Source organism: Dendrobates tinctorius, unplaced genomic scaffold, assembly GCF_039654945.1.
Source record: "Dendrobates tinctorius isolate UK_male_01 unplaced genomic scaffold, ASM3965494v1 ptg000001l, whole genome shotgun sequence".
Taxonomy (NCBI): domain Eukaryota; kingdom Metazoa; phylum Chordata; class Amphibia; order Anura; family Dendrobatidae; genus Dendrobates; species Dendrobates tinctorius.
The window spans coordinates 12,140,715-12,157,359 of NW_027361669.1; the positions used below are offsets into that span (position 1 = coordinate 12,140,715).

At 44.6% G+C, this 16,645-nt stretch overlaps 1 protein-coding gene across 1 annotated transcript in view; it reads left to right on the forward strand.

Moving 5' to 3' along the window:
• Nucleotides 1–557: 557 nt before the first annotated feature.
• The window catches only part of ARL10 (ARF like GTPase 10), a 29,301-nt gene continuing 13,213 nt past the window's right edge, over nt 558–16,645 (forward strand). Inside the window, exons 1-2 of the mRNA XM_073566160.1 lie at nt 558–987; nt 9,087–9,255. Coding sequence (XP_073422261.1) covers nt 844–987; nt 9,087–9,255 — 313 coding nt within the window. The 5' untranslated portion in view covers nt 558–843. The remainder of the gene's footprint in view (nt 988–9,086; nt 9,256–16,645) is intronic.

Genomic DNA, 16,645 nt, shown 5'->3' on the forward strand with positions numbered 1-16,645 from the left:
GTGTCCTCCAACGACAGCGCGGACAGCGGAATTGCCTTGGACTCGGGGATGTCGGCCATGTGAGCGGATCATGATATGTCTTGCATCAGGAGGCTCAGGTGGGCACTACAGTGGGAGCCGGGCCGCTATAGGATCTTTCTCTGTTTCTCTCTGTTCTTTTTCTTTCCCTCTTCCTTCCCGCACTATTGTACTGTTTTACCGGATAGATATAAAGATGTACTTTGTGTGCGGGGGGCGTCGTTTTGCTGTTCCCCTCAGGCAGCAGAGAGGCGGTTCACCCCTGGTAGGACCCTCTCTGGAGCTGTTCACAACTATTTTGCCATCTTGAGTGGTGTGTGCAAAATCTCGGGAGAGATGACCGGTAGCGTCCAGCTCTATGGGTCAGTGGGGAACCATTATGGGACAGGGCTCGGCCGCCGACTACGTGCTACAGAGGAGCTTTATTTCCCCCTTTCTAGAACGCGCTCTCTGCCCCTGATCATGGGGACCCGCAGACTGAGCCACCGCGGTATTTTACCACAGAGCCCGAAAGCGGCAGCCGCCTTCCCTCAGCACATTGCACGGCCATGTTATGGGTCCTGAAGGGCGAGGGGTAAAGACACAGTGACGACAAGATCCACCTGAAGACGCTTGTCTTTGCCGCCCTTCCTCCCACCAGTCCCAGGCTGCACCTCCGAAGACCCGGCAACTACGGGCACAGAACACCGGACAGCCTGACACGCATGCGCACAGCAACCAAACAAGCGCCGCTGGCTCTGGCAGCCCCCTCCTCTTTTCAAGCGATGCACATCAGCCAATAAGGCGGGGCAGACAGCGGTGACGTCACGACCGGCAGGGAGACCGATGGCAGCTCTCAGGAATCTGTCAATGGTGATCGGGGCGGCGGTGGCGGCTCTGGGGTCCGTGCTGGTCATCGCCTGGTGCCGGTATGTGCCCGGCAGGAGAAAGTGGCGGAGGACGGGCTATGAGCTGGAGCCCCGGGATCAGGTGAGCGCGCAGTCCCCGCCCTGATGGCAGGTAGCCCGGAGCTGCGGATGTACCGGCTGTTACCGGCAGGCTGTGCCCGGTCCTCCTTCCACAGCAGCCGGCACGGGGGAGACGGAGGAGAGGCTGCTGGGGGTCATCTATACATGTACAGCGCTACGGCATGTGCCAGAGCTATAGAATGCCGTAGGCACACACTAGAATAGAGCTCTAGTGATCCAGCAGTCTATAGCGCTGCCATAGGCTACTTTCACACATCAGTTTTTTGCCGTCAGGCAGGATCCGGCTATTTTTAGAAAAAACGGATCCGGCATAAATTTTGGAGAACTGTAGAAACGGATCCGTTTTTTTTGCTGGATCCGTCTCTGTTCCTGGAGGCTGGCCAATTGGATCTGAGCATGCGCAGACTTAAAAAAACCGGATCCGGTTGCTGGATCCGTCTTTTTCTGGATCCGGCGCATTCCGGCGCCCATAGACTTTCATTGTAGCAAAAAGCTGGAAGCGCCGGATCCGGCGCTTCCGGCTTTTTCGCCGGAGACAAAAAACGTTACAGTAGACGTTTTTTCAAGACGCCGGAATGAGACAAGTTGCCGGATCCGGCAAAAAACGGATGAAACGCAATGCCATCCGGCGCTAATGCAAGTCAATGGGGAAAAAACGGACCCGGCATTGCATTTTGCCGGCTCCGTTTTTTCCAATAAAAGCCGGATCGCGCCTGAAGGCAAAAAACTGATGTGTGAAAGAGGCCATAGTCTGTAGCGCTGTACACACATCAGGCGCCGGACCCTACAGATCTCAGGCCAGCCAGCATCCATTGCCCAGCTGGTTACTTACCCTCTGGTTTTGGGGGGAGGGTAAAAATGTGAAGCGAAAAGATTTTCAGTCTGAGACCGGTCCATCAAAACATCAGCTCGTACCCGGCCCAATGTGGAGCCTTGTACACGTCCAAAGTTTTTTTTTCTCTCAGGCAGAGCCTGTACGAACAAAATCTCACTGCATGTCAGAGTTCGATCCAATATTCAAATCGCACTCGGCCATCCAAATCAGTGAAAACATCAGACTGTACTCGGATGCCATCTGAGTGCAGTCCAATTTCCATACTGACAGTGCGGAGAAGATGGATAATTTTTTTTTTCCTCCATCTTCTACTCATCACAGTGTGATTTGTATAATTGTCCCCATTTTTTCTGATAGAAATTGACCCCCTTCTCCTGCCCTTAAGGTACTGTCACACTAAGAGATATCGCTATAACTTGTGACGTTATAGCGATATTGCTAGTGATATCGCTGTGTCTGATACTTACCTACGACCGGCTCCCACGCTGGTTATCGCTGATCGCGCGAGAACGTTCAGCACCGCTTCTCGTCGTCTGCTTCCTGCAGCGCTTCCTGTGGAGAGACGAGCGACGCGTGGAGCCGGGCGGGAGGACGCAGGATCGCCTGGTGTGACAGGTAAGTAGCGACCCCCGTCCCCAGTGATGTCGCTGGTGAGATCTGCCTGTGTGGCAGCTCACTAGCGACCACTTAGCGATGCACCAGAGATCCTGACCGCGTCATATCGCTGGTCGGGATCGCTGGTGCATCGCTAAGTGTGACCGTACCTTTAGGCTGTTGAGAAGACATGCGGCAGGTCCAGAAATCACAGGCACATGGTGAAATGCTGACAATTGAATACAGCCTAAGGCTATGTGCCCACGTAGCGTTTTTTTAAACGCTCAGGCAGGGTTCACACGTAGCGGAAATTACCGCGAGAATTCCGGAATTCCATTCCGCGGGAAAATCGCATTTTAAATTCCCGCGGAAAAACTAGCATTTTGTTTGACCAAGCATAGTGTTTGACGAGTGTGACCAACTTTTTACTATTAAGGCTGCCTATGCAGCATCAATAGTAAAAGAATGTAAAAAATAATAAAAAAAATTATTGTTCTTACCTTCCCGCCTCTCTCCACGCTCCCGGGCCCAGTAAGCCTTTGCAACAATTACCGCGATGACGTCCGTTCTCGCGGGATCACGACGTCTCGCAGTCATTCGCGATGACCGCGAGACTTCATGATCCCACGAGAACGGACGTCATCGCTCGCAAAGGATTACCGGGAGCGTGGAGAGAGTCGGGAATGCTGCGCGGGACGACGGAAGGAGAGAATAACAATATTTTTAATTTTAATCCTATTTTTTACAGGGATATGGTACCCAAAGCCCGGAGGACAGTCTCCTCTCCTCCGGACCGTGGGTACCATCCGCAAATGTTCTGCTTACTTTTCGCATGGTGGGCACAGCCACATACGGAAAGTAAGCAGAGCAATGCATTCCTATGGGTGCGGGATCGCCGCGATTGTGCGAAATTAATGAGCATGCTGCGTTTTTTACCGCAAAGCGATTCCGCTGCGGTAAAAACCGTAGCATTAGCACAGCATTGCGGAATCCCATAGGAATGCATGGGATGCTTATTTTTCGCAGCAAAATCGCGCGGTTAAAACCGACGCAGAAACGCAAAAAAAATGCCACGTGTGAACTCAGCCTCAGGAAACGGGTTCTCCCCAGAAAACGCGCGTTTTTGCAGCAATTTTTGCGCATTTTTGATGCGTTTTTTTCCACATGTCTTTTGGACTATAGGAAATAGCCAAAAACGCGGAAATTAATGAACAAGCGTTTCCTTAGCGGTAAAAAACACATCCATTGGCACAAAAAGGCCAAAATGCAGTTAAATGACTGGGATGCTTCTTTTAAGCATTTTTGATGCAGTTTGACCCTGAAAAACGCATCAAAAATGCTTAAAAAAACGCTACGTGGGCACACAGCCTAAGGGTTCTTTCACACATCCTGAGATTTCAGGCTCTAGAAAAAACAGAGATATCAGTGTCTGTGTGTTTCATACGCGTGGCAAAAGTGTGCCACATCAGTATCTCACAGTCCGGGGCCTGGGAATCAGCTGTACTGTTCTGCTGTTCCCCGGTGCCTGGTGATACAGCTAACATCATTTTTCACCTCTCGCTTCCTAAAACTCAACGTAGACAAAACTGAACTCATTATCTTTCCTCCATCTCGCGTATCTTCCCTACCCGATCTATCTATTATGGTAAACGGTATCATGCTCCCTCCCGTACCTGAAATCCGCTGCCTCGGAGTAACTCTCGACTCTGCCCTGTCCTTCAAACCACACGTCCAAACTCTTGCCACCTCCTGTCGCCTCCAACTCAAAAATATTTCCAGAATCCGTCCCTTCCTCAGTCCTCAATCTACTAAAACTCTTGTACATGCCCTCATCATCTCCCGCCTTGACTACTGCAACGCTCTCCTCTGTGGCCTCCCTGCTAACTCTCTTGCACCACTCCAGTCTCCTCAATTCTGCTGCCTGACTAATCCACCTCTCTCCTCGCTATTCCCCTGTCTCTCCCCTCTGCAAATCCCTCCACTGGCTCCCAATTCACCAACAAATCCAGTTCAAACTACTAACACTGACCTATAAAGCCATCCACATCCTATCCCCTCCCTATATCTCTGAACTAATCTCCCAGTTCCTTCCCTCACATAATCTTCGATCCTCCCAAGACCTCCTACTCTCCTCCACAATTATTCGGTCCTCACACAACCGCCTACAAGATTTCTCCCGAATATCCCCTGTCCTCTGGAATTTCATGTCTCAACACGTCCGATTATCCACCACCCTCGGATCCTTCAAACAGAACCTGAAAACCCATCTTTCCAGGAAAGCTTACAGCCTGCAATGACCATTCTGCCGCCTCACCACCGCCTGAGCTGCCGCCTCACCACCGCCTGAGCTGCTGCACCCCCGACCTTCTGTCTCTTCCCCACTATCCCGTAGAATGTAAGTCCGCAAGGACAGGGTCCCCTCCCCTCTGTACCAGTCTGTCATTGTAAACTTGTTTACTGTTAACAATATCTATAACTTTGTATGTAACGATATCTATAACTTTGTATGCAACCCCCCCTTCCCATGTACAGCACCATGGAATTAATGGCACTATATAAATAAAAAATAATAATAATAAAATTGTCCCCTGCTCACGCTGTGATCATCGCGAGCAGGGGACAATGTTAAGAGTTCAATTCAACTGATAACAGCGAGAGCAGGCAGTGGCTGACGGGAGTATTCAACTGACAGAAAAAACTGACGGCACATCTAGAACTAGTCTGAATAGGTGCATACCAAAAATAGCTTACATATCAAAAGAAATGGTAGCACACAATTGCATTAAAGCATATCAAATATAAAATATGTGAAATACGAATAGCAGAATGGCTTTTATAAGCTATTCGTATTTCACATATTTCATATTTGATATGCCTTACTAAAGCCATTATGATATATCTTATAAAAGCCATTATGCTATTCGTATTTCACATATTTGATATGCTTTAATGCAATTGTGTGCTACCATTTCTTTTGACGGGAGTATTCATCAGCCTGCGCTATAAAGAATATTATTATTAATAATAATAAAATGGCGTGGGTTCCCTTGGATTTTTGATAACCAGCCAGGCAAAACTGACAGCTGTGGGCTTCAATCCTCAGCTGTCAGCTTTAGCAAGACTGGTTATCAAGAATAGAGGGGTCCCCATGCCGTTTTTTTTTTTTCAAATTATTTAAATAATTCTCAGGCTGGTAATGAGCCATGGATATCCCCCCCCCCCCCCCCCCCCCCCCCCAGCCTAAAAATAGCATCCTGCAGTCGCCTCAGAGAAGCTACATATATCAATTCTGGCACTTTCCCCCGTAATGGAGCTGTCTGACATCAGAATTGCTTTTATTGGCAAAGACAAGACTTCCAAAGGGTATAAGGCCATCTCCAAAGACCTTGGTATCCCAGTTTCAACAGTGCGCAATGTTATTAAGAAGTTTGCCAAGCATGTAACCATCAAGAACCTCCCTGGACGTGGGGGAAATAGGAAAATTGACAAGAGATGTCTTTGAAGGTTGGTGTGAATGGCGGAATCAATATCACCTCAAACATCTCTCACAGCCAAACCAGATCTCACACTTTGCACTGACGAGGGGCAGTACCCCGAAACACAGTGTCTGCAAATTGAGATTCTGGCTTGGCTTTTATCCTAAGTCATGTAACAAGGCTCGATAAAGGGTCGACATTGACTTTTAGGATTGCTACTTCCAATAGGTGGCACTAGAGTTGTAGTCCTCTTCCTCTCTGAAGAGACAATTTGCATAATTAGCATATTTCCCAGAGGAGCATTGCAGCTTTAAGTCTCCTCATCTCGACATGCTTAGCATATCATTCTCCGCAAGGAGTAATGATACTTCTTGGATATGTACCTCAAACATCCAAACACTTGAAGGCCAACCTGAAACAATATGAGGTCATGGTTTCAACCAGTACCATACGCCACACGCTAAGCCAAGCAGAGCTTTATGGGCAAAGGCCAAGGAAGAAACCATTGCCGAAGAAAAGACATAAAAAGGAACGACTGATCTTTGCCAAAGAGTACCTTGACAAGCTATAATCCTTCTGGGAAAATATTCTACAGACAAATGAAACAAAAATAGAGGTTTTTGGCAATGCAGAGCAACAGTTTGTTTACAGACAGCGCAATGAAGCTTATAAGGAAACAAACACCCTACCAACAGTTAAGCATGGTGGATGATCCATATTGCTGTGGGGCGGCTTTGCTGCGTTTGATACTGAAGGCCTTGACCGTATCATAGAAATTACGAAAGCAGCGTATTATGAAGAGGTTTTAGAACGAAATGTCCGACCCAGTGTAAGAAAGTTTGATTTATTTCTGAAGATCTATGAAAAAAATGAAGTGCCAGTAACAATGAGCAGACCTTATAAGACACCTATCCATTGCTAATCCTATAGTTGTATGGTAAATAAACACACAGCCAGAATAAAGTCCTTTATTTGAAATAAAAACATAACTGTTTTCCTTTTTCATTTTAAAAATAAGTTATACTCACCTAAAGCCCATTCCATTGAAGCCCTTGTCTTCTGTAATAAAACAAAAAATTAAAAACAACCATATCCCTCACCTGTCGGCCGTCCTGCTCCACGCCGCAGTCCATGTCTGCGATAAATAGGTAGTTTTCAACCTGGACGGTGCCAAGATGTGACTGTCCAGGCTGAGAACCACTGGTGAATGAGCTGCTGTGAGCTCAGCTGTGGTTTCAGCTTAGATGGTTGCATCTTGGCACCGTCCAGGTTGAAAACAACTTATTGCAGACATGGATTACAGTGAGGGATATGGTTTTTTGTTTTTTTTGTTTTATTACAGGAGACGAGGGCTTCAATGAAATTGGGTGTTAGGTAGTATTACTTTATTTTTAAATAAAAACAAAACTTTTACTTTTTTATTTCAAATAAAGGACGCTGTGTGCAATTTTGGCAACGCTTGAGAACTTTGCAGTCAAACTAAAATGAAAATTATACAGCACATTCATTGTATTCAAGTGCCGCACTCTCGCTACACCGTCATCCACAACTCAGATCAAAATCAGACACGTCTTTGTATTTAAAAAATACAGACACATGTAGATAAAGTGAACCTGTCAGCAGGATTGTGCTCAGTAACCTACAGACAGTATCAGGTTGGCGCCATTATACTAATTACAATGATACCTGGTGATGAAATCCGTCTTGTGTTTGTTGTGTAATCTTTATTTTCAGTTAAAGATATGTTCGTGCTTCAGGGCGGCCTGTGGGGGGGTCTTCATGTGCTTTGCTTAGCTATTTATACTGATGGCGTCTGAGAGGTCACTGATCCCTCCCCTATTTTACAATATATATACAGTAACCTTGCAAAAGTATTCAGCACCATAGAACTTTTCAACCTTTGCCCACAAATCATGCTTCAAACATAAAGATACCAAATGTAAATTTTTGGTGAAGAATCAACAAGTGGGACACAATTGTAAAGTTGAACGAAATTTATTGGTTATTTTAAATTTTTGTGGAAATTCAAAAACTTTCAGTGCAGCAAACTCACTCCAGAAGTTCATTGTGGATCTCTGAATGATCTAATGTTGTCCTAAATGACTAATGATAAATATAATCCACCTGTGTGTAATCAAGTCTCCGTATATTCTGTTTGAAGCACAGAGAGCATCATGAAGACCAAGGAACACAACAGGAAGGTCCGTGATACTGTTGTGAAGTTTAAAGCCGGATTTGGATACAAAATGATTTCCAAAACGTTAAACATCCCAAGGAGCACTGTGCAAGCGATCATATTGAAATGGATGGAGTTTCATACCACTGCAAATCTACCAAGACCCGGGCCGTCCCTCTAAACTTTCATCTCAAACAAGGAGAAGACTGATCAGAGATGCAGCCAAGAGGCCCATGATCACTCTGGATGAACTGCATAGATCCACAGCTGAAGTGGGACAGTCTGTCCACAGGACAACAATCAGTCGTACACTGCACAAATCTGGCCTTTATGGAAGAGTGGCAAGAAGAAAGCCATTTCTCAAAGATATCCATAAAAAGTGTAATTTAAAGTTTGCAACAAGCCACCTGGGAGACACACCAAACATGTGGAAGAAGGTGCTCTGGTCAGATGAAACCGAAATCGAACTTTAGGATAACAATGTCAAACGATATGTTTGGCATAAAGGGAACACAGCTCATCACCCTGAACACACCATCCCCACTGTCAAACATGGTGGTGGCAGCATCATGGTTTGGGCCTGCTTTTCTTCAGCAGGGACAGGGAAGATGGTTTGCTCAGGAATGGACAACCCAAGCTATAGCTTCACTTAAGTTTGTCATTCATTATTATTTGGTTTACATAGCAGCCATTGTAGAATTCCTGTCCTTATATACAAGGCAGTTACTTCTGTGAATTAGGCGTTTGCTGTATGCCTGGCAATGACCATGCCTACTAGTCTCATACCGCTCTACAAGAGCCAGCGTTTTTAACATTGACCTCTGTCTATTCAGTGTACCTCAGTGACCTGAATCGGACCACCTCGTCAGAAGCATGGGATTTCCTTCACTTTATGTGCACCCCATAATGCGAAAAGTGGAGGGTTTTCTGCTTGGGAAACTCCGGGTAGATCTGTAGGTGAGATCTCTGGTATTTACCAGTCCACTCCTAACCTTCATCCTCTCCTTGTCTTTCCCCAGAATGACTACTTGGATCGGCAGATTTTGGTGCTGGGTTTGGACGGAGCAGGTAAAAGCAGTATAATCCATGCTATAAGCACTAACACCACCAGGTCCAGCTCGGCACCGACCCATGGGTTTAACACGGCCCAGATTGTCAGCCAGGGACTGAGGATTGAACTGTTAGAGGGTGAGTTTCCCAGTCGTACTGGATTGTTCCTACGTAAATGGATGTCTGTCACCACGACCATAGTCAATCATTGTAAGGGCCAGATGTGTCCGTGGACTTGTTAATGGACCGCTATCATTAACGTGTTTTATATCGGTAGTACCTCAGAAGAAAAAGAGATGAGTAGGTTTACCAGCCAAGCTTTCTTACCGGCTGTTGCTGGACACTGAAGGAGTCCATGGCGATCATAGGCCTGCTTCCCGCTGGGGCCAGTCCTGTTGGGTTCAGTATTAGGTAACCAAGGTGGACTTGGTAAATTCATGCAATTTTTTTTCTTTTATTAGATTTTGTGCCCATGGCTTTATAATCCTAGAATGAATGAGGTGTGTCCTCACTAATGGCCGGATATAATCCTGGATCCACTACAGCAGCGTGCCAGGGTTTATTTTTAAAATTAGATAGTTCTCGCTTCATTATTGCATTGGTGCCTTTTTAATGTCTAGTTTTTGGCGTTTGCCTTATATTTTATAATATGTGCTATTGACATGTTTGAGTCGGTTTTCCCCTTCGGGGTGGTATTTTTGGGGGTTTTTTTGCGTTTGTCAACAGGGTTTTCATTGTTTGTTTTTAGCTGATTCATCATTTGCAACTTTTCGAAAAGAAAGTTGCGAAATTTGTCAAATGTACTCGTCTCTGTTTATGTCCACCAGAACTATTTATTTTTTTCACAGTTTTTGGAAAATCTCACGAAACGTTTTTGCTCTATTTTTTGGGACAAAGATGACAGAAAAAAGTTGTGCAAAATTAATAAGTTGTGTGTGCCAATTTAAAGGATTTGATGCAAAAAAACCTACAATGAATGCCATTAAGAGGAAAATAGAAGGGTTAAAGAGGTTGTCCACAGGGCTGTGGAGTCAATAAGCCAAACCTCCGACTCCTCAATTTCCATGACACCAACTCCACCAAAATGGGCTCCGACTCCACAGCCTTGTCCACTATTTTAACGTTGATGATCTATGCTTGGGATAGGTCATTGATGTCTGATCGGTGGGTGTAGGACACCCGTCACTCCTGCCGATCAGCTGTTCTAGGTGTCGGCAGCAGCCAGAAATGCTCAGTTACGGACCTGCTCTGTCTACTGATAATGGCTGTGGATGGCTACTGCTCATCCACCACCTATTCAAATCAATAGGGGGCAGATGTACAGTACACGGCGATGGCCACTATCAGGAGACCGAGCAGGTCCGTAACTGAGCGTTTCTGGCTGAGCTTGGGGCTGCAGGGTGTCGGACCCCGGCCGATCACACATTGATGACCTATCCTAATGTCAAAATAGTGGACAACCACTTTAAAGGATGACCTGGGGCCTCCCAACTTTTAAGATGAGACCAGAATCAGACCCAGCCTGACATAGGTTAAAGTAGGCACTTCATGTGTGTCTGCAACTGTAAACCCAGATGTCTCAGGCTGTCAGGACTACAATTCTGGTCTCATTTCCAAGCTGCTGTAGCTGAGGTACAGCCTGTTGAATGCCCCTTCCCCCACCTGAGTGAAGTAGGAGAGGGGTAGCGAAAGGCAGCAGAGACAAGGGGGAGGCCGAATATGTGCAAGGCTCATCCTGTCCCTGTGTGATGTACACAAAACCAAGTGCTAAAAAAAAACACCCACACAGCTCTGTAAATGGAAAAATAAAAGTTACGGCTCTTACAATATGGTGACACGTAAAACATTTAAAAAAAAAAAAAAATGTAATAATGGTATTTTCATGCCAAAAAATCGCACATAGTAACAACCATTAAAAAAAAATGGTAGAATTACTGTCGTCTCTCTGAAAAGATTGTAGAAAGTGATCAGGCGCATGTTCGAAGAAACGCGACACCTCGCTCTGCAAAAAATTAGCCCTCTGTCGTCAGAAAAATAGTAAGGTTATCTTCCAGAGAAGATGGTGACCTACAAATATGCTTGTTTTTAAGAATGTAATCACGTCATGTGATGTCATGGGTGCGTCAGCATGACAACCAGAGGTCTCCTTGAGACCTCTATGGTTGTTGATGCCGGATTGCTATGAGCGCCATCCTGTGGTCGGCACTCATAGCAATGCAGTAAATCTGCTACATAGAGGCGATCTGAGTATCGCCTCTATGTAGCGGAGGCTATTGAAGCATGCAAAAGTAAAGAAAAAAAAATTATGAAAATAAAGTTCAAATCACCTCCTCCATTCGCCCCATTCAAAACAAAACAAAAAAAAAATCAGACATATTTGGTATCGCTGTGCTCAGAATCGCCCGATCTATCAAAAAAAGGATTAATCTGATCGCTAAACGGCGATCGCTGTGACATTGCAGTAAAATGTAATAATGGGCGAGCAAAAATTAAGCCCTCACCCGACCCGAGGTAACAAAAAATGGAGACACTACGGGTATCTGAAAATTGCGCTTTTATTTTTTTTATCAATCGTTGGGATTTTTTTTCACCACTTAGATAAAAAAGAACCTAGACATGTGTTGTGTCTATGAACTCGTGATGCCCTGGAGAATCATAATGGCAGGTCAGTTTTATCATTTAGTGAACCTAGCAAAAAAAACAAGTGTAGGATTACACTTTTTTTGCAATTTCACCGCACTTGGAATTTTTTTCCCGTTTTCTGTTACTCTACATGGTAAAACCAATGGTGTTGTTCAAAAGTAAAACTCGTCCCGCAAAAAATAAGCCCTCACATGGCCATATTGACAGAAAAATAAAGCAAGGGCTCTGGGAAGAAGGGGAGCGAAAAACAAAACGCAAAACCGCCTGCACTGGGGATTCTCAAACGAGATGTCATTCGTGACCTGTGGTCACTGTCTCTACTCAAAGGATCATAATCAACACGGTCAGGGGCTGAGCACATGCCTGGTGTAAATACCGACATACACCATCAGTGCTTACCAATGTGATACTTTGATATCACATGGACTATGCGCTCCCTTGCCATCTCTAAAGATCAAGTGACAAGCCAGCAAGAGAATGCAGTGAATAACACAGTGGAGATCAGAGACAGTATGCTGAGCGAGTAATGGGTGATAATCCATTTCAGGGTGGGGGCTGCTGTATTGACTGCAACCCTGGACCCCTGATGACATTGAAAAGCCCCAGTGCATGCTGGGAGACTTACGGTAAATGAAATGTCATTGGAAGTCAAATTTGAAAAAAAAAAAACAGATGGGAAGAGTAGAATTTTAATCAAAGTACACTAGAAAAGTGCTTAGGTGTGTTTTTTTTTTTTTTTTTTTTTTTTTTTACATCATATGAAATTCAGTTGGTTTCAGACAACCCCTCTTAAGCAGTCTAATGCACCCCCCCAAAAAAATTTTTTAAAAAAATGGACATAAGAAATGTCAGTTAAGTATTGTGTGAAATTACCATTTTACAGAGGACCTATTAAGTCAAAAGTATAGTTCTTTGCACTTCTTTTATTCCTGTGTTTTTATCTTTTTGTAAATCCACCATACAGTTTCAGAGATATGGGCCTTTTTCACTAAGTGAAAATTTTGATGGTCTCTACCTCGGGGCATTGCTCACTGGATAATGTAGAGCAGCCCAAAGACACCGAGAATCCTGTGAGCACTAACCGCTTGTACAGTCCATAAAATTAGAACTAAATAAAGTGACCTTTCCAGGCAGATTTATTAAAAAAAAAACATATTTAGGGAGCAACGGGAATAGCAAAAACTACCGTAGTTACTTTTGACTTGGCGACAAGTCCTCGCTAACCCCTTCACGCAATGGCCATTTTTTTCCCCTCCTTTTCTTCCAAGAGCCATAGCTTTATCTTTCTGTTAATAATATACAGTAGTGTTCAAAATAATAACAGTCCAATATCACTAACCAGATTAATCACTGTTTTTGGTATAAATTATACTACCACATGTCAGAGAATTTACCAGTTGGTGCAGTAGATTCTAAGAAAACCGACGCTCAGCATTCATCATCTGCAGGTTTCTGAGTCTGTGTATTAGAATAATTGAAAGGGGGTGATCACAATAATAGCAGTGTGGAGTTCAATTAGTGAGGTCAATCATTCTGTGAAGAAACAGGTGTGAATCAGGTGGTCCTTAATTAAGGGTGAAACCAGGACATGTTGTACATGCATTATGGGACCAAGGGCCGCAGGCGACAGACGACTCCCAAACTCTGCATTCAAGCCACAGTACAGCCTGCAAACAGTGAAGCATGGTGGTGCAAGCATCTTTATATGGGCATGTTTCTTACTATGCTGCCGGACCTATTTACGGTATACCGGGGACCAGTTTGCAAATATTAAATTACTTGAAGAGATCATATTGCCTTACAAAAAAAAAAAACCACAAATGATCCTATATATAATTTGACCATAACGCAACAATACAGTGGAACGCCAAACAAAAAAGCTCTACATACGGCAAGGTATTAAAGCAGTTAATTGTTTCTATATGAAGTTGTGAATAATAAAAATATAAGACAAAATATCACAGGTACAGATAAAAATAGGTGGGTACACTCAGAAATAATAAGTCCTAAGAGAAGAAGTCTGATTTTGTACACAAACATAATTGTACATTTGTTAATTATATATTCCATTATGCATTCATCTTATTATGGTTACCATTCCATAAAGGAAAATGAAAAGGCAGTACTTAGTAGGAAAGACCACAGTACAGAAATCCCTATCCTACAACAGCCGAGTTGCAATAGTAACAAGGTATGCATAGGTGTCCAGTAATGTGGCACAGGAAGGGAGCCTATTGGATAAGCCAAGGACAGAGGAGGTATAATTGCCTGAGGACTAGAGATGAGAAAATTTGTTCGGGTTCCGTCTTATTCGGCAAGCTATAGCACTTGCCGAATAATGCAGCTGCATTGCCGATCAGTCGGCGCGCTCCATGTATCCAGGTTCACTCTGCAGCTTATTTGGTGAGCGCTGTAGTAGCTTGCCGAATAAGAGGGAGCCCGCTCAACTCTGAGGACAGAACCTGAGGACACACCGCACTGCCGCCCGTTTTACTTTGAAATGCTTTAAGGCGTGCTTATGCTGAAGAGGATATGCCTTTGAAATGGGTGTTCCAACAAGACAACAACCCCAAACACACCAGTAAACGAGCAAAATCTTGCTTCCAGTCCAACAAACTTGAGGTTATAAAGTGACCAGCCCAATCCCTGGATCTTAATCTGATAGAACTCTTGTGGGGTGACATCAAAAATGCCTCTTCTGAGGCAAAGCCAACAATGCCAAAAAATTGTGGGCTGTAGTCCAAGCATCCCGGGCTGGAATAACAGGAGACAGGAGCCAGAAGTTGGTTGCTTCTGTGCAACATAGATGTGAAGCCGTTCTAAAAAACTGTGGGTATACAACTAAATATTAGGTTATTTATTCACAGGAATGCTAAATCCACAAAAATGGTACATATTGTGAGATTGCATTTGTCTTCATAGACACTGCTATTTTTCATAACAGCCCAATGTTCAGTTTTTGTTCATTTCTGTAAAGAAGATAAAAATTATATACCGTATTTTTTGGACTAAGACGCACTTTTTTCCCCAAAATTTTTTGAAGAAAATAGGGGTGCGTCTTATAGTCGGAATATACTTACAAATACTGTGACGGTGGTCCCGGTCTGATTGCAGGACGATGCAGCCTCCATTCCCGGGCTGGTGTGGCGGTTGTGCTCTGTGGTGCGGCGGTATTTTGTGAAAGCCCAGAGGCTCCTGCAGATCCATTGTTGCGATGCGGTGGCCTCCCTGAAAATGGCCGCTGGAGGTGGCGCATGCTCAGATTCAGATCTCGGCACAGAGATCTCGTTGCAGAGATCTGAATCTGAGCATGTGCCACCCCCAGCGGCCATTTTCCAGAGGCCACCGCATTGCAGCAGAATGAGATCTCGGGAGACGAGATCTTAATCTGATCATTTGCTGCCCCCTGTGGCCATTTTCCCGGAGTCCACTGCATCATAGCAATGGATATGTGGGGGCGTCCGGGCTTTCATAAAATGCCGACAGAGCCCCACCGCATCAGTGCACCACCACCGAACCTGTTGCTAAATGCTGGCGGAGCCCCACCACACCTTTTGCAAAATGCTGGCGGAGCCCCACCGCACCACCTCCGAACCTGTCGCAAAATGCCGGCGGAGCCCCCCGCACCGCAGCCACACCAGCCTGGGATGGGATTTCCTGGAGGACACCGCACCAGCTTGGACCACCGGACACCACCTGTGACCACTCCTCCACCTGTGATGATCTTCCCCCGGTAAGCTGAGTTCGGACTGTTAAGATAGACCCCCATTGATTATACATGTCATCTAATATTGATGTGATGGTGCCCACTTGATTTTCTTCTATTTTGATGGACCCCCATTTGACACATTTTTTTCCCTAATTTTCCTTCTGAAAATTTGGGGTATGTCTTATGGTCCAAACAATACGGTGTATTTCTCTTCATGTTCTGAATTAGAAAACACTGTGCAATGTTCCCAATGCTGAAAATAAAAACTAGTGTAAAGATTTTGTGAGTAACTCATGGCGTTGAACACTACTGTAGCCAGATGAGGGCTTGTTTTTGCTGGGCAAGGTGTAGTTCTGAATGACACCATCATTTTATCATTAGATGTACTGGACACCAGGTAACAATTCAAAGTACCGGTATGTTGAAATTGCAAAAAAAAGTGCATTTTCACAATTGTTCTTTTTTCCTATTTACCATGTTCACAATACAGGTCCACTATTCATTATATTGCCAAGTCTCCATAAAACGGGCCTGGCAATATAATTCTCCAGGTCAGTACAAGTCCACAGATACTAAACCTGCATGGTCTTTATATTAAAAAAAAAAAAAAAAAATCACCATTTTCCAAAACCCCTAATTTTCATGATACGGGGTTGTGAGGGCTTATTGTTTGTGTCGCCCAAAAGACCTCAGCAGCATATTGTCCTATGGATCATTGCGTGTACATAGTTAAACACCGTCTGCCTGTTTAAAAACATGCTATCAATCGACCGTTGCTCGGTAAATATTTTTGACCAGCGGCCATTTAATGCTGCAAGCTGGGTGTTGTAATCCCCCTTTACTTTGCACTTTGGCTGCTCAGTGGATTAAGGTCTTAAGGCGTTGTGCGTTGCTAATGATTATTACCAAGTTACCGCTGCAGTCCACAGGGATGAATGCAACCCAATGTATATTGCTGGACTACAAGCAAAGTACAATAGTTAAAATTAGACATGCTACAAGTTTACGCCTATTTACCCACATATGCAGAAAATCCCTGACTAAAAACCCGACTCCTTCCCAGGAAAAATGCGTTTTCTATGCGTTTTTACCACAAAATTAATGACCATGCTGCATTTTTACCGCGATGCATAAAAAAACGCATCATGTGCACAAAAATTGCAGAATGCATTATAA